We start from the raw sequence: 22524 nt of genomic DNA on the forward strand, positions 1-22524 counted from the left end.
GTATTTTCTTCCAGTTGCCATTATACTAACAGTAGTTTTTCTTATTCTGAAGGCATTTGTTTTTGAGAACAAGGTAGTCCTTTATTACAATACTAGTTTAGGAAACTCCGATCATATTCATAAGGTTTCTCTCTAGTATGGATCCTCTGATGTAAAGTAAGAGATGACTTGTTTGTAAAAGCCTTTCCACATTGAGTACAGTCATAAGGTTTCTCTCCAGTGTGGATTCTCTGATGTTTAATAAGAGTGCCCTTCAATGAAAAAGCCTTTCCACACTGATTACATTCATAAGGTTTCTCTCCAGTGTGGCTCCTCTGATGTCTAGTAAGATATGACTTGTTTGTAAAAGACTTTCCACACTGATTACATTCATAAGGTTTATCTCCAGTGTGGAGCCTCTGATGTGTGGTAAGATATGACTTGATTGTAAAAGCCTTTCCACACTGATTACATTCATAAGGTTTCTCTTCAGTGTGGATTTTCTGATGTTTAATATGATTTTCCTTGAAGGAAAAAAACTTTCCACATTGATTACATTCATAAGGTTTCTCTCCAGTGTGGATCTTCTGATGCACATTGAGATATGCCTTACTTGTAAAAACCTTTCCACATTGACTACATTCATAAGGTTTCTCTCCAGTGTGGATTTTCTGATGTGTAGTAAGATATGACTTGATTGTAAAAGTCTTTCCACATTGATTACATTCATAAGGTTTCTCTCCCTTGTGGATTCTCTGATGTTTAACATGAGTCTCTTTGAATGAAAAAGACTTTCCACACTGATTACATTCATAAGGTTTCTCTCCAGTGTGGATCCTCTGATGTGTATTAAGATATGACTTGCTTTTAAAAGCCTTTCCACATTGATTACATTCAAAAGGTTTCTCTCCAGTGTGGATCCTCTGATGTGCAGTAAGATGGGTCCTTCCAGTAAAAGCCTTTCCACACTGATTACATTCATAAGGTTTTTTCCCAGTATGGATTCTCTGATGTTTAAGAAGAGAGGCTTTCAATGAAAAACCCGTTCCCCATTGATTAAAATCATGAGGTTGCTCTCCAGTTTGGATTCTCTCAGGTGTAATGCAGAATTCTCTCCACATGAAGTCACAGGCACTGTCATTCATGATACTTTGCTTGTGAGTTTCTTTCACAGAAAGGCTCAGTTTCCCAATATTCTCTTTCATTTCAAGTCTCATCTCTTCACCTGAAAGAACGAAACAAGAAAACAAATGCAACCAAACACTATATATCTCACATATATTTGTTTCCCCCTTCCCAGCCCAGATAGACCCTAACCTCATTAACTAGTAATCTGCCCTCCTCAAAAAAAACCCCATTTAATCTTACATAGAGAGAAACAATCAGTTAAAAATGGCACTAGCTTATATCCTAAGGATATTTTAATATATAAAGAGTTGCACATAAGGGCCCATTGCATCCCAACAACAAATATCAACTATACCTAGGACACAGGCATTCTCATGACATTTTCATGATATTCACAATATAAGCCATGAGCTTAGACCCAGATGTCTCTGGAGGAGAAAGTGAGGCTGGTGAAACAGCATCGCACACCCTCATTCAAATGCAATTCATGGTTTTGTCCTTGTCCTTCATTTTGGAAAATGACCAACATAATTTCTCATACAGAAAATGACTACTATGTGAATATCTCAAACACAAATGTGCATATATAATGTTCACTAGACTGTTCATTGATGAGGGGAGGGAGATGGGAAGGGAGAGTGGAAGAAAATTTTGTAATACAAATATACATGGGAATGATTGTGGAAAAATGTTCTTAACGTATAATTGAAAAAATAGAATGAAATAGAATTTTTAAAAAGTGTACTTTTTTTAAGAAGTACATTATCTACCTCGTCTCACACAAATCAAAAACGTTCTTGTTGTCATTGCTTTTGTTTTTATTTTTTCTAAGACATCATGGAACTGATTTCACGACAAGCAATGGAATTGAATTTGACTGAGAAGGGCTATGCCAAATCAGTAGACTGACTTTCTGCTCTGGAGCCATCTGGGACCAGTGACCAAATATAAATCAAGAAGCCTGAAGATAGCCCTGGATATGAGACCATTAAGTGACTTTCTCAGGGTCAGACAGCTGTCAGTCATCTGAGGCTGAATTTGAACTCCAGTCTTCCTGTTTCTAGGGAAGGTACTCCAATGCATTTTACCACCTATCTGCCACATGTGCAAAAAATCTCATTCCAACACTCAACTACCTTGGTATAATCCTCAGCTGGTATCTCCATTTTTAAAAAAAATTGTTTCATTCTTTTCCACACTATTATCTCATTATCACAAAAAAATACCCAGTTCAATCTAATCTTTAACACTCCTACTTGATCCATGCACCCCCATGATTTCTGTGTCTATTATCTTTTCTTCACTTCATGACTTAAGAGATAGAGGTAGCCTTTTCCAAATTGTGCTCAACTCCTTGCCCTTGTAGTTCTTTTTTTTTTCTTTGTCTTTATTTTCTCCTTTAGGCCTCTTTCGAGGTCCCTTCCAATATAAGACCACCATTAGACACAATGTGGTATAGCTAGGTGAAAAAATTATACATATATATATATTTCTAGTTCTCAGTTCTCCCTCTATGTTTAGATAGCATCCTTCTTCAACTGTCCGTTATACTTAATTTGGGTATTTTAAGTCAAACAAAAAAAAGAACATTAACATGTTCTCAAAGTGCTAAACTTCAATGCTATTCTTAATTCTGATCCTTCTAGTCTTCTCTACAGGCTTTGACACTGTCAATCATCCCCTTTTCTCAATATCCTCCTTTCTAGATTTTAATGACATTATTCTCTCCTTGTTTCTATTGTCCATTTAGAAAAGGGCACTCTGTCTTTGCGCCAACCCTCCCTTCTTCATGTATTCCTAATGCTAGTCAAGGCATCATCCAATAGTGCAATGCAATGCAGTACTCATCAACTCTTACACATTCCCACACCTGAGCCACATCTTCAATCTCTTGCAAAGTCCTCTTGTCTTTGTGACATCTTTCACATATAACCCTTTCTCTTAGAATACTGTCACTTTCTTGTATCTAAACATAGTCACTTCACATCTGAGGTTTTTTAAGAGGCTACTGGTTGGTCTGGGTGCCTTAAGTTACCCCCAGTCTAATTATCCCTCTATCCTGTTGTCAAATTCTTCCTAAAATTCTCACCTGACCATAACACTACATTCTCACCAAGTCCCAGTGACTACCCTGAAAATGGATTAAATATAAAACCCTGTCTACAACCATAAAAGCCCTTTATCTCCAGCTGTTCCTCTAGGCTTTTAGTCTTCTTTCACCATATTTCCCCCATATATGCTAGAATCCAATGGTATGGGCCTTTCTGTTCTGAGAACAGGTTTTTCTACCAATAGAATCCATGGTTATTCCCTTGCCATCTCTAGAATGTGCTCTCTGGCTTCCCTTGATGATCAGAGACCCCATTCCACAATAAGCCTTTTCCCATCCTTAAATCTGGGGTCTTTCCTCTCTTAATTATTTCCACTTCTATCCTGTCAATCGTGGGTTTCTACATAGTTGTTGACCACTTCTCTGCTTCACCAGAATTTATTGGAGCAGGGGAATTCCCTTACATCTATTGAGGTGTTGGGTGCTTTACAGAGTCTGGGACATTAAGGGCACTTAGATGTTCATTGACTTGGAAGAAGGTCTAGGAGAGAACCCAAAGAAATTAGCCTGTCACCTTTTGGCATTTTCAAAATTCTGTTGTGAAATCGCAAGCAAGGCCTTTCTTTTAAGATCAGAGATTGATTCCTGGAAGGGAGTTGAAAGACCATGGAAGCCAACTTTCTTATTTAACATATGGAGAATACAAGACTCAGTGGTTCAGTGACTGACCCAAGAAAGCATTGTCAGGAAATATCTGAAAAAGAATCCCATGGCAGGTTCCAGCCCCGACATCCAGTTCTTGCTTCACTGTAACACAAAGAAGCCCATCATACCTGGCCTCCACTAGTTTTCACCTCACTCACCTGGACAGCAGCTCCTCAGGTGTTCCAGCTCCAGCATCCATGGAGCTTCCTTTTGCTCAAAACAAGAGATCACATCTTGTCTGGGAACTGGAAGCCCTGGGCAGGGTAATCAGTTGGGGATGAAGATGGAGAGAAAGTTGAAATTTAGTTCTCTTTTGGAAAGGGCTGTATACACAGAAATGCAGCACTTTGACACTCCCTCCATGAAGCTCACACATAGGAGCTTGAACTGACCCATTTATGCTTGTAATGCAAGGAACCCAAAAGAGGATGTGTTGTCATATAAAATGGTCCAATCCTCTCCTCTCACCTTAAGCCCGCCCCCATCCTAACAGGTTCTATTCTGATGAAAACACCTCCTTCCAAAATAGGGTAAAATTTCAAGTTGCAAGACCAGCCTTCAAGTCCAAGGACCATGAACATTTTGCCCAACTCCTTTCCTGTTAACTTAGTCCCTGAACCATATTGGAAACCCTTGTATTGCTCATTTAGGGAGTCTTTACCTCTTCAGATGAGATTCTCTACTAGAGATCTCCATGGTTATGCCAAATGCTCTTTCTCTTTTTTTAATATCGTTTATTTGTTATCCAATTATTATAATAGAAGTTTCAACCTATCATTTTTTGTAATATTTTGAATTTTACAATTCCCCCCCCAACCTCTCCCACAGAAGGCAAGTCTGATAATCTTTACATTGTTTCCATGATCTACTTTGATCACAGTTGAATGTGTTGAGATAAAAATCAAATCCTTGAGGGAAAAAAAAATATGAGATAGTAAAATTTAATGGTACATGGGACTACTTTTTTTTAATTGAGGGTAGTAGTCTTTAGTCTTTGTTTATATTCCACAGTTCTCTCTTTGCATACAGATGGTATTCTCCATAGAAGAAACCCTAAAACTGATGCACTGATGGAATGAGCAAATCCATTAAGGTTGATTATCACCCCCACATTGCTGTTAGGATGTACAATGTTCTTTTGGTTCTGCTCTTCTTGCTTGGCATCTGGTCATGCAAGTCTTTCCAGGGTTCTCTGAATACCCATCCCTCCCAATTTCTAATGGCACAATAGCAACCAACTGAAATTCAACTAAGAAAATCAGATTTGGATCAGGGACTTGCTAAATTCTGACCAGGAAGGGAGTCTGTGGACCTCGGTGTTGGATCCCTGCACTTTGGAAAAGCTGACAACATGCAGAACCCCAGAATAAGTTGTAAAAATAGCAGAGGAATAGGAAAAGTCAATGGCATTTTATTACCACCTTCCTTAATAAATGTACAACTTCAGACTCTAGTATTATCAATTTCTGGAGACTGAAAAAAAGATTTCCATTTCACTTGTTTCTATTTTGTCTGTCTACCAACTTGACCAGAGTTAGAAAAACAGAGATTATATCTTCTCTCTTTCTGGCAAGGCAATGGAGTTAGGTGACTGACCCAAGGTCACACAGCTAGAAAATTAAGTGTCTGAAGTCAAATTTGAACTTAGATCCTCCTGACTCCAGAGCCAGAGCTCTATCCACTATACCAAGCTGCCCCAAGAGACAGTATCTTCTTAACCTCTTTCAAAGTTCCTAGAAAAGTTTTTATTTTCATAATAGCTTTTAGCTTTAGGTGAAGAGGCCAAACGAAAGATCACTTTGGTTGTACCAGGATCCCCAACCATGTTCTACAGGAGTCAATGAACTCTTTGACTTTCCAGAAATTATTAAGGGTCATGCCAGGGAAGCTTTTTTTTTTTAGTTTTTGCAAGGCAATGGGGTTAAGTGGCATGCCCAAGGCCACACAACTAGGTCATTATTTAGTGTCTGAGGCCGGATTTGAACTCAGGTACTCCTGACTCCAGGGTCAGTGCTCTATCCACTGCTTCACCTAGCTGCCCCCTAGGGATGCTTTTGAGAAAGAAATTGCAAAACGCCTCACCAAGAAAGTAGTGGCTGCTTTTCTTATTTAAACAAGTGTTCTGCTCTGTCTCAAGTTTATTGGAATCCCTTTGTCATCACATGATCATTGATTCACAACAATCAGATGACAGAATGTATCAAATATTAAAGAGGTCCTTGACTGTCACCTGTAGTGCTCTCAATGTAGGCTGAAAAGATGGTGATTGGTGGTCTGTGGGAGATATAAAATTCTCCTAGTTTGCCTGAAATTATACTCCATTGTGCAAAGTCTGTTGTCTTCTCGATTTAATCAAGTGTTTTCCTCTAGTTGCCATAACACTAGCAGTTTTTTCTTATTCTATAGACATTGTGTTTTTGAGAATATCAAGTTATGTCCTTTATAAAAATGCTAGTTTAGGAAACTCAGACACATTCATAAGTTTTCTATCCATTGTAGATTCTCTGATAGGCAGTAAATCTCTCATTCCATGTAAAAGTCTTTCCACATTGAATACATTCATAAAATTTCTCTCCAGTGGCAATTGTCTAATGTCTATCAAGAGTGCCCTTTAATGAGGGCATTTATAAGGTTCTGCTTCATGTGAATTCTCTAATGTTTAACAAGAGTGCCTTTCAATGAAAAAGCCTTTCCACAATGATCACATTCAGGTTTCCCTACAGTGTAGATTCTATGATGTGCAGTAAATCTCTCCTTCAATGTAAAAGCTTTCCACACTGACTCCAAACATAAAGGTCTTTTCTAGTGTGAATTCTCTAACGTTTCTTAAGACTGGAATATCATGGAATTACCTTTCTACAATGATTTGATTCATAAGGTTCCTCTCCAGGGTGAATTCTCTAATGTGCAATGAGTCTCTCCTTTAATGTAAAAGTCTTTCCATATTGACCACATCCATAACGTTTATCCTCCATGTAAATTCTCTGATGTATAATAAGGGGTCCTCTAAGTAAAAGCTTTTCCCCATGGCATGCATATATAAGGTCCCTCTCCAGAATGGGTTTTCTGGTGTTTAATAAGAGTATTCTTCAATGAAAAAATCTTTCCACACTGGTTACATTCGAAAGGTTTCTCTGCAGTATGGATCCTCTGATGTATAGTAAGATATGATTTGTACGTAAAAACCTTTCCACATTGATTGCATTCATAAGGTTTCTCTCCAGTGTGGATTCTTTGATGTTTAACAAGAATCTCCTTCAATGAAAAAGCCTTTCCACATTGATTGCATTCATAAGGTTTTTCTCCAGTGTGGATTCTCTGATGTTTAACAAGAGTCTCCTTCAATGTAAAAGACTTTCCACATTGACTACATTCATAGGGTTTCTCTCCAGTGTGGATTCTCTGATGTATAGTAACATATGACTTGCTTGTAAAAGTCTTTCCACATTGATTACATTCATAAGGTTTCTCTCCAGTGTGGATTCTCTGGTGTTTAATAAGTGTGCTCTTCGATGAAAAAGCCTTTCCACAGTGATTACATTCATAAGGTTTCTCTCCAGTGTGGATTCTCTGATGCTTAACAAGAGTGCCCTTCAATGAAAAAGCCTTTCCACACTGATTACATTCATAAGGTTTCTCTCCAGTGTGAATTCTCTGATGTTTAACAAGAGACTCCTTCAGTGAAAAAGCCTTTCCACACTGATGACATTCATAAGGTTTCTCTCCAGAGTGGATCCTCTGATGTATAGTAACATATGATTTGCTTGTAAAACTCTTTCCACACTGATTACATTCATAAGGTTTCTCTCCAGTGTGGATTCTCTGATGTTTAATAAGAGTCTCCTTCAAAGAAAACGCGTCTCCACACTGATTACATTCATAAGGTTTCTCTCCAGTGTGGATCCTCTGATGTACAGTAAGATATGACTTGTTTGTAAACGCCTTGCCACAATGATTACACTCATAAGGTTTCTCTCCAGTATGGATTCTTTGATGAATAATAAGAGTGCCCTTCAATGAAAAAGCCTTTCCACATTGATTACACTCATAAGGTTTCTCACCAGTGTGGATCCTCTGATGTCTAGTAAGATATGACTTGCCTGTAAAAGCCTTTCCACATTGATTGCATCCATAAACTTTCTCTCCAGTGTGGATTCTCTGATGCTTAATAAGAGTGCCCTTCAATGAAAAGGCCTTTCCACATTGATTACATTCATAGGGTTTTTCTCCAGTGTGGATTCTCTGATGTGTAGTAAGATGGGATTTAACTGTAAAAGTCTTTCCACATTGATTACATTCATAAGGTTTCTCTCCAGTATGGATTCTTTGATGTCTAGTAAGATGGAACTTCCATGAAAAAGCCTTTCCACATTGATTACATTCATGAGGTTTCTCTCTGGTATGAATTTTCTGATGTCTAATAAGATGGAACTTCAATGGAAAAGCCTTTTCACATTGATCACATTCATAAGGTTTCCCTCTCCTAGGGATTCTCTGATATTTAACAAGAGAATCCTTCAAGGGAAAAGTCTTTCCAAATTGATTACATTCATAGGATTTTTCTCCAGTGGGGATTCTCTGATGTTTAACAAGAGTCTCCTTCACTGGAAAAGATTTTTCACACTGATTAGATTCATAAACTTCCCCTCCAGTGTGAATTTTCTGATGTACAATAAGACTCATCTTGGAAGTAAAAGCCTTTCTAGCCTGATTACACTCATAAGGTTTCTCTCCAGTGTGGATTCTCTGATGTTTAACAAGAGAGTCCTTCAATGAAAAAACCTTTTCCCATTGATTAAAATCATGAGATTGCTCTCCAGTGTGGACTCTCTCATGTGTAATGCCAAAATCTCTCCATGTGAAGTCACAGGCACTTTCGTTCATGACACTTTCCTTGTGAGTTTCTTTCACAGAAAGGCTTAGTTTTCCAGTATTCTCCTTCATTTCAAGTTTGATCTCTTCTTCTGAAAGAACTAAACAAGAAAATAAATAAACACAAATTATTTCCCTTTCCCAGCACTAGTAGATTCTAAACTCATCAACTATTTATTCCCCTCCCCCAAACCCCCAAACTTTAATCTTAGTGGAGACAACCTATCAGTTTAAAATGACACTAGCTTATATCCTAAGGATGACTTACTTTATAAGGAGTGTTGGATCCCAACAATAAACATCAACTAAACCTGTGATGCAGGCACTCTCATGAGATTTTCATGATATTCACAATGTAAATCATGAGCTTACACCTCAATAGTTCTGGAGGAGAAAGTGAGACTGGTGCCTTAGCATCACACCCCTTCACTCAAATGCAATTCATGGGCTTGTCATGACATCTACTCCCTGATGTCACAGTCTTCTTCCAAAATTAAAGACAAGGACAAACACAATTCCTCATGCAGAAAATTGCAAATATATAAACATCTTAAACAGAAAAGTACATGTACAATGTTCACTAGGCTGTTCACTGAAGAGGGGAGGAAGAGGAGAAGAAAGAGCGAGAGAAAATTATGTAACACAAATATGCACAATGGCTGATTGTTGAAAAATTTTCATAATATATAATTGAAAAAATAAAACAAGACAAAAATTTTAAATATGACACATTTTCAAGAATATTACTTTCATATGAATCAAAAAAATTCTTCACCTTTTTGACTCCTTATCAGATGAAAAGATGTTTGTTTATTTTTTTAGGTTTTTTGCAAGGCAAATGGAGTTTAGTGGCTTGCCCAAGGCCACACAGCTAGGTAATTATTAACAATCTGGGACTGAATTTGAACCCAGGTACTCCTGACTCTAGGACCGGTGCTTTATCCACTGCGCCACCTAGTGGCCCCTATCCTTATGTTGGTTAAAGAAAATCCTTTTACATGTGAAAATTGTTGTCATTGTTTTTGCTTTTCCTTTTTTCTCCAAGAAGACATCAGGATGATGAGGTTATGATAAGCAATGGAATTGGATTTGACTGAGAGGGTGCTATGTCAATTAGTAGCCTGACTGTCTCCTCTAGAGCCATGTGGAACCAGTGGTCAAATATAAATCAAAAAGGCTGGAGATGGCCCTGTATTTGAAACAATATGGTTTAAGTGACTTTCTCAGGGTCACAGAGCTAATAGCTCTCAAGCATCTGAGGCTGAATTTGAACTCCAGTCCTCCTGTTTATAGGGAAGGTACTCTAATCCATTTTACCACCTAGCTGCCACATGTGCAAATAATCTCATTCTAACACTCAACTACCACGATATAATCCTCAGCTGGACTCTCCATTTTCTTTTATTGTTTCACTCCCTTCCACACTGACCATTTTCTTATCATTGCAAATAAAACATAATCTTACTTGATCCAAGTATCCCCATGATATTGTGTCCATTATCTATTTCATGGCTTAACAGACTGAGGTAATGTTTTACAACTTGTGTTCAACTGTTTGCATTATATTTCTTTTTTGCTTTTCTTTTTTTTCCCATTAGTCATCTTCTGAGGCCCCTATCCAATATATGATCCCTATTAGACACAAACTGGTATATCTATGTGAAAATATTCTATAAAAATTTCCAATTCTCAGTTCTTTCTCTATGTACAGAGAGTATACTTTTTCAATTGCCATTTATACTTAATTTCTATATTTTTAATAGTCAAACAAAAAAAGAAAAATATTAATTTCTCTAATTGCCACAATTCAATGAATATTTTTAATTCTGATCCATTTAGACTTCTCTGCAGGCTCTGACACTGTCAATGTCCCCTTCTAAAAATTCTCCTTTCTAGATTTTAGTTCCATTATTCTGTCCTATTTCTACTTTACTAATTCCAAAGGGAAACTTTATGCCAACCCTCCCATCTTATTATATTCCTAATTCTATCCAAGGCATTTACCAATAATTCAATGCAATGCAGTACTCATCAACTCTCTCATATTCCCATTCCTAAACCACATCCTCAAACTCTTGCAAAGTCCACTTGATTCTACCTTGGTGACATTTTTCAGATAAATTCCTTTCTCTCTTAATACTGCCACTTTCTTATGTCTGACCATGGTCACTTCAGAGGCTTTGTAAGAGGCTGTTGGTTGGTCCAGCTGCCTCAACTTAACCCCCAATCTAATTATTCCTCTATCCCACTGTCAAATTCTTCATCCTAAAATTCTCACCTGACCTTAACACCACATTCTCACCAAGTCCCAGTGACTCCCAAGCAAATGGATTAAATATAAAACCCCATCTCCAGCTATTAAAGCACTTTTTCTCCAGCCCTTCCTCTATGCTGTCAGTTTTCTTTTAGCCTGTTTCCCCCATCTATGCTAGAATCCAGTGGTATGGGACTCCTTCCTCTTGTGAGGATAGGATATTCTACTACTACAATCCATGGTTATTCCCTTGCCTATCCCTGTTCCTAGAATTCTCTCCCTGGCTTCCCTGGTAGCCATGCACAGATCCCATTTCACAATAAGCCTTTTCTAATCCTCCTTAAATATGGGGTCATCTCTCTCTCTCTCTCTCTCTCTCTCTCTCTCTCTCTCTCTCTCTCTCTCTCTCTCTCGGTTTTTGCAAGACAAATGGGGTTAAGTGGCTTGCCCAAGGCCACACAACTAGGTCATTATTAAGCGTCTGAGGCTGGATTTGAACTCAGGTACTCCTGACTCCAGGGCCAGTGCTCTATCCACTGTGCCACCTAGCTGCCCCTGTCATCGCTGTCTTAATTAGTTCCTCTTCTATCCTGTCCCATCATGGGTTTCTACATGCTTGTTGGCTTCTTCCCTGCTCCATTGGGATTTAAGGAACATGAGAGTAGGGAAAGTCCCTTACATTTACTGATGTATTGTGTTCTGTACACAGAATCTGGGACATTATTATGGCACTTAAATGTTTACTGACTAGAAGAAAGTTTAGGAAAGAGCCCAAAGAAAGGAGCCCATCCCCCTTTTGCATTTTCAAAAGAATTCTCTGTTGCCAAATCCCAAGCAATGCTTTTCTTTAAGGGTCATAGGTTAATTCCTGGAAGCAAGTTGCAAAACCATGGAATCCAACTTCCTTATTTTACATATGGAAAAGTGAGACTCAGTAGTTCAGTGATTGACCCAAGAAGGCACTGTCAAGAAATATTTGAAAAAGAATCCCAAGGCAGGTATTCCAGCCTCCAAATCCAGTCCTTGGGTCCCTGTAATACACCAGCTATCATCACTGTCCTATACCTGACTTCACCTCACCTACCTGGACAGTGGCTCTTCAGTCTGTTGGGCTCCAGCATCCACAGAACTTCCCTTTGCTCAAAATAAGCCATCACATCTTGTCTTGGACCTGGAAGCCCTGGGCAGAGAAATCAATTGGGGACGAAGATGGAGAGAAAGTTGAAATTTAGTCCTCCTTTGGAAAGGGCTGTATACAGAGAGCTGCTGGTAGGAGCTTAGAAGCACCCTTTAGCGCTTGTAATGCAAGGAACCCAAAAGAGGATGGGCTGTTATGCAAAATAGTCCAATCCTTTCCCCCACCTTAATTTCCACCATCCTAACAGGTTCCATTCTGGTGAAAACATCACCTTGCAAAATAGGGTTAAGAGTTAAGATGCGAGACTAATCTCAAGCCCAGAAACATGAACATTTTGCCCAGTTCCTCTCCCCTGTTCCTCAGTCCCTGAATCATATAGAAACCTTGTGCGTTGTTCATTTGAGGATTCTTTCTCTCTTCAGGTGAGATTCTCTTCAGGCAATCTCCATAGTTGTGCCAAATGCTCCTTCTTGGATAGTCGGTTATTCTGGCAGTGCCAGAAGCATACAGGAAAGGAAGACAGGGTGGGTCCTAGGCCTCCTGAATAAGAGTCTCAGAGCACTTATTTATGAGGGATATGGGGATGGAACCAGATCAGGATGAGGAAATGTGGTCTTGGTGCAACTTCTTCATAGAAGGAAGGACTCAGCAAACATTTGCTAATATATAAGATCAAAATAGTGCAGTGGAAAGAAGCCCAGGTCTACCCTGAGGAATGCCGGAGTCAAAATCCAGAATCAGACAATGACTAGGAGTATGCCAAATCAGTTAACCTTCATTTGTGTCAGGTTTTTCCAACTGTCAAATGCAAATAGTAATACCACCTAACTTGGAAGGTTATTTTCAGGATGAAGTGACATAATATTTTTAAGAAAGCCCTTATCGGGGCAGCTAGGTGGCATAGTGGATAAAGCACTGGCCTTGGAGTCAGGAGTACCTGGGTTCAAATCCGGTCTCAGACATTTAATAATTACCTAGCTGTGTGGCCTTGGGCAAGTTATTTAACCCCATTTGCCTTGCAAAAACCTAAAAAAAAAAGCCCTCATCATAGCATCTGGCAAGTAGCAGCTGAAAAAAATGCTTATTCACTTCCCTTCCTTTCCCACCATCTTGGTGAGAATTTTGGGGCAAGAGGAAGGATGATTAAGGACAAAATAGCAGGAGACCTGCCCTTTCATCTCTCTAAATTGTTCCAAATCCTGTACAGTAGGGAATGAAGATGTTCCCATTGATAACAGACTACATGTTACCAGGGGAAGGGTCCTTACCCACAGAGAGCAGGTTCTGGGCATTCTCCAGCATGACCTCCTTGTACATCTGCTTCTGATGAGGGTCCAAAAGGCTCCACTCCTCCTGGGTGAAGTCCACAGCCACATCCCTGAATGTCACCAACTCCTAGACCACCAAGACACCAGGTGTAGAAATGTAAGACTCATGAGAAGTAAAGAATCCACCCCTATTCAATTCTAGATGGAAGCTGAAGCACAGAGAAGGGATCTGCCCAGAGGTCATACCCTAAATGAGAATCAGTCAACTCTAGAACCGAAATTCATTAAGAGTGCGAGGGAATTCTGAAAAAATGGATGTTATATCTCACTAGGAACAAAGCTGAGAAACCCCTTGAAATATAGTGCATCATCCTGGGGAATCTGGGAGAAGTTTTGTGGTCTACCTGGGAGGTGGGAGGTGGATGTGTGCAAGAGAAAGAGAGAAGGTAATGGGTAACTTTTTTTTCTCAATCTGGTAGGGGGGAATCCTAAGAAGATGGTGGTGTAGGATAGAAATGTCCAGACCTTCCAGATTTACTCCACAAATTGATAATCATTGTGAAATGAAGGAAGAACATCAAAAATAAAGGGGTAATGTCCTAGGACAACTTGAGAGAACTCAGAGAAGAATGCAATAGGATGAGGTTTGGCCTGAAGGAAGTAAATCATCCAACAAGAAACCATGAGAGAAGCAGTGGACACCTCTAGAAATTTCACTTCAGTTACTTTTCTCTCACAAACTTTCATCTAAAGAAAAGCAGGTGCCGAGAGTGGGACAATTGAAGGACTGCCCCTGGTATTTCTGGAAGTCAAGCCTGGCTGGGTTGTCCAGACATTACCCCAGGTCTGGCAATGGGGGGGGGGGGGGAGAATCTGTACAACAAGGGAGCAAGAATATTTTGGGGATAGTGAGCCTGGGGTTGAGTGAAGGAAGAGAGGTATATATGAGTTTGAGCCCCCAGATTGAATTAAGTAAACAATAGTAGAAACAGTTGAGGGCAAGGGCAATAATATTCACAATCCAAAATCAAAATATAATAATAATAATATTAAGCTGCTAAAAGTATAATAAAAGCAAATAAAGATAAAAATGAAGAAGGAAAGAAAAAAGTATCCAATCGCTGATAGTTACTTTGTGTAAAGGAAGATTTAGGATCATTTTCTTTTTATTTTTAAGGTTTTTTTTTTTTTGCAAGACAAATGGGGTTAAGTGGCTTGACCAAGGCCACACAGCTAGGTAATTATTAAGTGTCTGAGGCCGCATTTGAACTCTGATACTCCTGACTCCAAGGCCAGTGCTCTATCCACTGCACCACCTAGCTGCCCCAAAATTAGAAAAATCTTATCAAAAATTAGAAAATAATTGAAATCTTATCAAGAAAATAATCAAAAAGTTAACCAGATTAAAAAGAGAAAGAAAATCTTTGGGAGAAAAACAAACAGGAATTTTGAAATCAAGAACAAGGACAAATTAGTAGAAAAAAGCAATCACAACTTTGAAAAAATAGTTAACCAATTAGAAAAAGAGATATAAAATCTTTAAGAAAAAAATAACTCCTTGAAAACAAGAATTGGGCAAGAGGGATTGAATGACATTATAAAACACCACGATTTTAAAAAAGTAGAAAAAAAAAGAGAATCTGAAACAGCTCATTAGAAAACAACTAATCTGGTGAAGAGATTAAGAAGAAACAATGTAAGAATTGCTGAACTACCTGAAAATTATGATCAAAAGAAGTATCAGGATACAATGTAACAAGAAATTATTAAGGAAAATTGCCCTGAAGTTCCAGACCAAGAAGGAAGGAAGAAACAAAAATTCCACTCCACCTGGAAAAAATCCTAGGAAGAAAATTTGGTTGGTTCTTGTCCATTTTTGAAGAGGACCAAAGTGATATCACCATGTTTGAGATAAATTAAAATGTGTCTAACTGTGGCTGATCACACCAGTAGGAGGAAGAACATTTATAAGAATGTCAGAGCCAAGTTTCAAAACTCCTGGGTTAAAGGAAAAATATTTTAAAAACAAGGCGAAAAAAATTAAATAGTGTAGAAAAGTAACCAGGATTTCACAAAGCCTAGCAGCTTCTATACTAAAAACACTGTAGATATTAGAACATTGCATTTCAAAGAGCAAAGGTGGGGTTGCATCCATAAATAACAATTTCTCATTCAATGATCCCAAGTACAAAAAGAGCTTTCAGAAGAACTTAAAAAGCTTTTTAGAAATCAATTAAGAGAGACCAAGGAAAAATGAGAAATGATTCAGACCAATCCTAAAAAATGAGAAAATGATGAAAAGAAAATCAACTTGAAATAAAGAATCAAAAAAACATAAGGAAAAAAATAATTCCTTGAAAAAGAGACTTGGAAAATGGGAAACTAATGACATTCTAAAAGATCAAGAAATAAATCAAAATCAACGAACCAAAAAAATAGTAAGAGAATGTGAATCATTTCATCAGAAAAGTCGCTGTCTTGGTAAACAGATAGAGGAGCAACAATATAAGAATAGTTGGACTACCTGAAAATAATTTAAAGAAGAATCTTGATGCAATATTGCAGCAAATTAACAAGGAAAATTGCCCTGAAAACTCCACCCAAAAGAGATTCTAGGAGGAAAACTTAAAGGAATGTCAAAGCCAGGTTTTCAAGCTCCCAGGCTAAAGAAAAAATATTGGAAGCCACAAGACAAACCCTATTTAAATATCTTCAAGCTACAATATGTTTTAGCCAAGACCTACCATCTATTACATTGAAGGACCCTAGCTCTTGGAATATTATATTGCATAGAGCAAAAGAATTGAGGCAATGACCAAGAATAACATACTCAACAAAGTATAATCCTCAATGAAAATAAAAAAGGAAATCTAACAACCTCAAAGACTTTAAAGTTGTTGTGAAAACAACCCCAGAACTTAAGGGAAATTTGACAAACAACATCTGGGTGAAAGACAAAGTAAACATTAAAGATTAATCATACGGGACTTAAAAAAATCAAATTGTTTACTTCTTATGTGAGAAAATATTAGGAGTATGCTTAGACTGTTGCCATTATTTGGGTAATTTGAAAGACAGGCTTGAGTTGACCTGAGCATGATGGAATGAGTCTAAAAGATAAAATTATATGGGAGAGATAAAAGGGAGAAATTAACTCATAAACATGAAGCATAAAAGGTTTTTCACCCCTTCTCATATATACAAACACACATATAAATATATACATGTGTAAGTGTCATACACATTTTTTATACATTTCATATTACTTTTTATATAAAATATATAAATTATATACACACAGACACACACACACACACAGACACACACACAGACACACAGACACACAGACACACACACACACACACACACACACACACACACACTGAGTCTGCCAAATTTAGGGAAAAAGAGGAGATCGAATCAGGGAAAGAATAAGGGATGGAGACTTTTGGGAGGATGAAAAGGTTAAAGGCCAGGAGGGCTTGGTAGTAGGTAGAAGTAAAGCAGAAGAACCCAGAGGGATAGGGGAAATAGGGTGAGAAAGATAGTGAGGCAAAAATGGGAGGAGGAAAATATACAAGTAATTACAGTTTAGAAAGTGAATGACATGAATTGACCCACAAAATGAAAGCATCACACCAAGAAAATAAAGAGCTGAAGTAGAATTTATTATGTTTAAAAAAAACCACACCAAAAAACCAGGAGTAGTAATTATGAGCTCAGACAAAGTTTAAGCTGAAACTGATTTAATCAAAAGAGAAAATTAGGAGAACTCTACTATGTGTCAGCAATATTATTCTATATTGTTACAGATCATTTAAAATAACTAGACAGTCTAAAATATCTGAGAGCCTACCTTCTAAAACAGACATAAGAACTGTTTGAAAATCAATATAAAATACTTTTATAAAATAAACTCATAAGGGGTGGCTAGGTGGTGAAGCGGATAAAGCACTGGCCATGGAGTCAGAGTACCTGGGTTCAAATCCAGTTTCAGACACTTACTAATTACCTAGTTGTCTTGGGCAAGCTGCTTAACCCTATTTGCCTTTCAAAAAAACAAAAACAAACAAACAAAAAAAAAACCTCATACCTAAATGACTGAAGTTATATTTTTGTTCATAGAAAAGAGAAAGCATTATAAAAAAATTGACAATTTTATCTGACTAATCTATTTATTCAATGTCATCACAATTAAATACTTATAAACTATCTTGCTGAATGAGAAAAAATAATAATCTAACTTTATTTGGATTAAAAAAGTCAAGGATAACAAGATAATCAATGAAAAAATGTGAAAGAAGGGGGTTCTGGTCATACTAGATCTCAACCTGAATTATAAAAATGATAATTATCAAAACAATTTCTGATAAAACAATTACATGGTAGATCAGGGGAATAAATTAGGAACACATTACCATACAGGCAAGACTATATAATCCAGTAGATGACAGAGGCAAAGAGCCAAGCTTTTAGAACAAAAACTCATCATTTCACAGAAAGTTGATAGAAAAGCTTGAAAACAGCAGTGTATAAATTAGGTATAAACAAGATCTCATACTTCATACCAAGACATGGTCAAAATGGGAATATGGTTTGGTCATAAAAGCAAATTACTGAGCAAAGGAGGCAAACATGGAATTATTTATTGACCGGTCTGTGGATAACAGGAAAAAGATTAAGCCCAACAAAAAGAAAGAGCAATGCAAAAATCTAACAAACAACTTTGATTATATAAAATTAAAAAGCTTTTATACAAAACAAAATAAAAAGGAAACTAGCAGGAAACTAGGAAAAACATTTGTAACAGATATTACTATTAAAGACCTGAATTCTCAATTACAGAGAGAAGAGAAGTTTGTAAAAAATACAACTAAGTCATTCACCAACTGTCAAATCATCAGTGTATGAATATATGGTTTTCAGACAAAAGAAATCAGAACTATCTCTAGTCATGTGACAAAGGCACTAAATCATTATTGATTAGAAAAATGCAAATTAAAACCTACTTTAAGGTATGATCTCATCTATCAGATACAACAGAAAGTGAAAATGACAAATGTTGGAAATGAAATAGGAAAACCAGGACACTGATACACTGTTGGTGGAGCTGTGAAGCAATCCAACCATTCAGGAGACAAGCTTGGAATGTTCCCTAAAGGGCTATAGAGCTTGGCATATCTGTTGATCCAGCAACACCACTGCCAGCTTTAGAATCAGTTTTTTTAAAAAGGGAAAAAGATCAAATTATACCAAAATATTTATAGCATTTCTTGTGGTATCTGAGAAATCAAGAGGATGCCCATCAGCTGGGGAATGGCGTAACAAGCTGTTGGGGACAGTGATGGAATATTATGACAACATATTATGATATGATAATAAATGATGAGCCAGATAACATAAGTGGAGAATGACTGAAATGGAAATGCTTTACAGAGCTCCTCATGTCTAACTTCTATCAGACTGCTTATAATCAGGTGTATGTGGGCATGTGTATCTATATGTGTGTGTGTGTGTGTGTGTGTGTGTGTGTGTGAGTGTGAGTGTATACACAACATTAGGCAGGCATTGAGTCAATTCGTGACTGAAGTGATCATTGAAGGTTGACTGTAAGGTGGGAGAAATTCATAAGAAACAGGGAGGACCCTGATATCAGGTGTGGGGGCCCAATGCTCAAGATCCTAGAGTCCCAGGAATCAGTTTAAAACTCAGAAGAAGAGAACAGGGCAGTGTGGTTTCTAACAGGTTCAATTTCAAGCCTAACTTTTGGTAAGGAAATGATACATAAGAAGGCATAGTCCTCTTCATGACCCATCCCCTCTGGCTAGGGAAATGGATTTGGTTACTTATATTGGTCTGATGTTTGTTCTTCATTCTCAAAGAAGACCACGGTATCATACAGGGAGGTGATGCCATGAATGAGGGGGGGAGGTCTGTGGTAAGTCACCAGTCTCACTTAATTGTCCTGAGCCATTTGGATCCAGTGGCCAGATAGGAATCAGGATGACTGGAGATGGTCCTGGATGTGAGGCAATCAGGGTTAAGTGACTTGCCCAAAGCCACACAGCTAGTAAGTATAAGAGGCTGTATTGGAACTCCAGTCCTGATTCCAAGGCCAGTGCTCTATCCACTGCAGCACCTAGATTTGCCTCCTTGGTCTATTCCAGGGATACATAGTACTCACCTGAAGTGGGGGTCTAAGGCTCTCAGGGTCCATTCTCATGAATCCAGGAGTCCTGTAAAGGTAACAAGGAGCAAAGTGACTCCATTTTGCCAAGTTCCTCAATCTTTTTCCTGGTCTTGATCAACCTTTTGGTCCTGCTTCTCCCACCCTTCATAGATTCACAAACTAGCAACAGCCAAAGCACTTACTATCAGAAGATATTCCTAACCTGGAAAGGTTTTCAACCTCTGCCTTTCTGATAGTCAGAAGACAGCTTAGAGCCACCTGAAAAGTCCCTCCCTTCTTTACCTCTACCTAGAAAAATCCATCATCCCCACCCCATAATCTTAGTCCTAGGCTACTTTGGGATCATACTCTGGAAGATTGCTGGTTGTCTGTTCCAACTTTGGTATCTGGATTTGACTCAGGACCTGCTTGCAGACTGATCTGGAGGAGGTTGGGGGAGGAACTCTGCCTCCTCTTTAGGGGCAAGAGACTGGCCTCCAGGGATTTATAAAGCGTGAGGTCCAAGGGAGTTACAAAGGCCCTGGTCCTGCCCTCAGGGTAGAGACCCCAAGCTCCAAAAAGGGGAAACCCTCTGGGAGGATCAGGCTTGGAAATGAGGTTCCTACATAAGCAGACAGAATATGGGATCCTGGTTGAGTTGAGACCAGGCAACACCTCAAGTGACTCTGGAGGCAGAACTCTCTGACCAATAAACCCACTGCCTCCCCACATCTCCTCTCCAGCTAACTTAGACATGATCTGAACTACAGAGAGAATCCAAGATGAAATCACAAGCACTGGTTCTTCATTGTGAAAGAAGACCAAAATGACATCACTATGCTTGAGACAAATGAGTGTGTCCTACTGTGGCTGATCAGACCAATACAAGGTCAGAATGCTCTACCACAGGTTGGCCACAAAACAATCCATGTGAACACCTGGGGTGGGTACTCTAAGCTTACCTAGGTCACTTTTCCTTTGAGCGGATTCAATTCTGCCTTCCTCATAGAAGGCAGTTGCCTCACTGATGAGGGCATGCCACGCAGGGCTCTCCTGTGCTAGTGGCTCTCATGCTGCACAACAGTTCTAAAATTCTTCAATGAGACCTTCAGAGTGTCTCACTATTGCTTCTTCTGATGCCCATCAGAACCCTTGCCCTGTGCAAGTCCTCCATAAAATAGTTATTTTGGCAAGCGTAAGTCTGGCACAGTCCAACCCACTGTAGTGCACTCTGCAGTAATGTTGGTAACCTAGGCCTGACACAGGCACTCTTTTAATAGCGGTCAAGAATTGGAACCCGAGGGAATGCCCATCCATTGGTGAATGGATGGGCAAGTTCAGGATTATGAATGGTCTGGCATACTATATTGTTCTGTGAGAAACCATGAGGGGCTGAAGTTTAGAGAAGCAAGAAAAGACCGACGTGAACTGATGCGGAGCAAAGGGAACAGAACCAAGACCACAGTGCACACCTTGACAACATAGGGAGCTGATCAACTTTGAGGGCTGCAGCTCCTCTCGGCAGTGCAGGGATCAAGGAGACACGCCCTCAGGACAAGGCCAGACGCACCTGGGGGCGCAGCTCCCCAGAATCTAAATGAATGCAATACTCCCATTTTTATAAACTTCCCTCATCCGTTTCCTTCTGATCTGGTTTTTCTGCTTTTCCCTTAGTCTGACTGCTCTTAAACAAAATAACTAACAGGTAAAGATGTTAAACACGAATGCATAGATTAATGTTGAAAAAGGTATAAAAGCATGAAATTAGAAAAATAAAGCATAAATTTAAAAAAAAGAAACTGAGGCGGGGAAGGAGGGGGCCGGGGGTGGGTCTGGGGGAGAAGACATTCCGACAGGAGAGACCCTGGGCCCGGGGAAACCGAGTCACTGGGCCCCGAGACAGAAGCTCTGCTGGGAAGCTGGGGGCACTGGGGGACCCCCGGGGCTCTGCGGGGGGCAGGGGGCGGGGCTCGGGGAGCAGGGGGCCCGGGGTGAGGCTGGGGCAGCGCGGAGGACTCTGGGGAATGGGGAGGGGTCGGGGGGTGGGGGCGCCGCTACCTACCCGCGACCTGCCCGCCCCGCCCGGGCACCACGAGGAGGAGACATGTCAGCTCTGGGGAGGCCGAGCAGGCGCAGTGCAGACTTCCTGGTCCCCAGCAGCCCCGCGGGGCGGGTCCTCCTAGTCCCAAAAGCACCGCCCTCTTCCACCGGATTCTCCAATCACATCTAGGACCCGGACTCCGGGGACCAATGGGACCCGCCTCCCGGAGCCCCGCCCCCATCACGTGCCCTCCCTTCTCCACGCCCCTGTTCCGCCCCCACCACAAACCCCGCCCCCGGCTGCTCCTCTCAGACAGCCCCTCCCCTCCGGTTCCCCCTCCCAGAGCGGGGCCCAGGTGCATCTTGGGAGCCCTGACAGTGTGCATCCGGGCCCTCCCGTGGGCACTGTCCTGTGGGCCCTCCCCCAGGAGACACGATGCCCTTCCCGTGGGGCTGGGAGGGGAGGGATGAGGACGAGGGCCAGGAGAGGCCATTGGGGCGGAGAAGGCAGAGATGCCTGAATGGAAGCGAGCACACCCGGCCGTGGGCCTGCAGGCTCTCAGCTGGACCGCGGTCTGTGGTCTTTCTCCTTCTGGGTTGTTGGCCTTCTGGATGGCCATGTGACTGGACTTAGAAAGTCAGCCTCTAATCTGGATGTGGTCAAATGAGGAATTGGGCTGGAGGAGAGCAGGGTTACATGGATCACCTTTATTTGGTCATTTTTCCCTTAATATGGACAAAATGAATATCTTACTCTTTGTGGAAATAGCAAAGGATCTTGTAAATGCTCCATTTCCATTAGGGCTTGGGGAACTCAGCAAGGGATTGCTCTGGTACCTTCCCTTTAGGCAAGGGCATGCAAACTTTAAAACTAATTTCTCACTGGAGGACAATTAATAAACAGGAAATCATCAACACTTG

General features: G+C 39.8%; 1 protein-coding gene across 1 annotated transcript in view; it reads right to left on the reverse strand.

Annotated features, from left to right (window-relative positions):
* LOC141497213 (uncharacterized) overlaps positions 1–21705 on the reverse strand; it is a 58633-nt gene extending 36928 nt beyond the window's left edge. Inside the window, exons 1-7 of the mRNA XM_074199860.1 lie at positions 21626–21705; positions 19579–19630; positions 13395–13521; positions 12073–12168; positions 6895–8835; positions 6535–6564; positions 169–1006 (exon numbers count right to left, since the gene is read on the reverse strand). Coding sequence (XP_074055961.1) covers positions 169–1006; positions 6535–6564; positions 6895–8835; positions 12073–12168; positions 13395–13521; positions 19579–19630; positions 21626–21669 — 3128 coding nt within the window. The 5' untranslated portion in view covers positions 21670–21705. The remainder of the gene's footprint in view (positions 1–168; positions 1007–6534; positions 6565–6894; positions 8836–12072; positions 12169–13394; positions 13522–19578; positions 19631–21625) is intronic.
* Positions 21706–22524: the final 819 nt, after the last annotated feature.

Source organism: Macrotis lagotis, chromosome X (assembly GCF_037893015.1).
Source record: "Macrotis lagotis isolate mMagLag1 chromosome X, bilby.v1.9.chrom.fasta, whole genome shotgun sequence".
Lineage (NCBI taxonomy): Eukaryota > Metazoa > Chordata > Mammalia > Peramelemorphia > Peramelidae > Macrotis > Macrotis lagotis.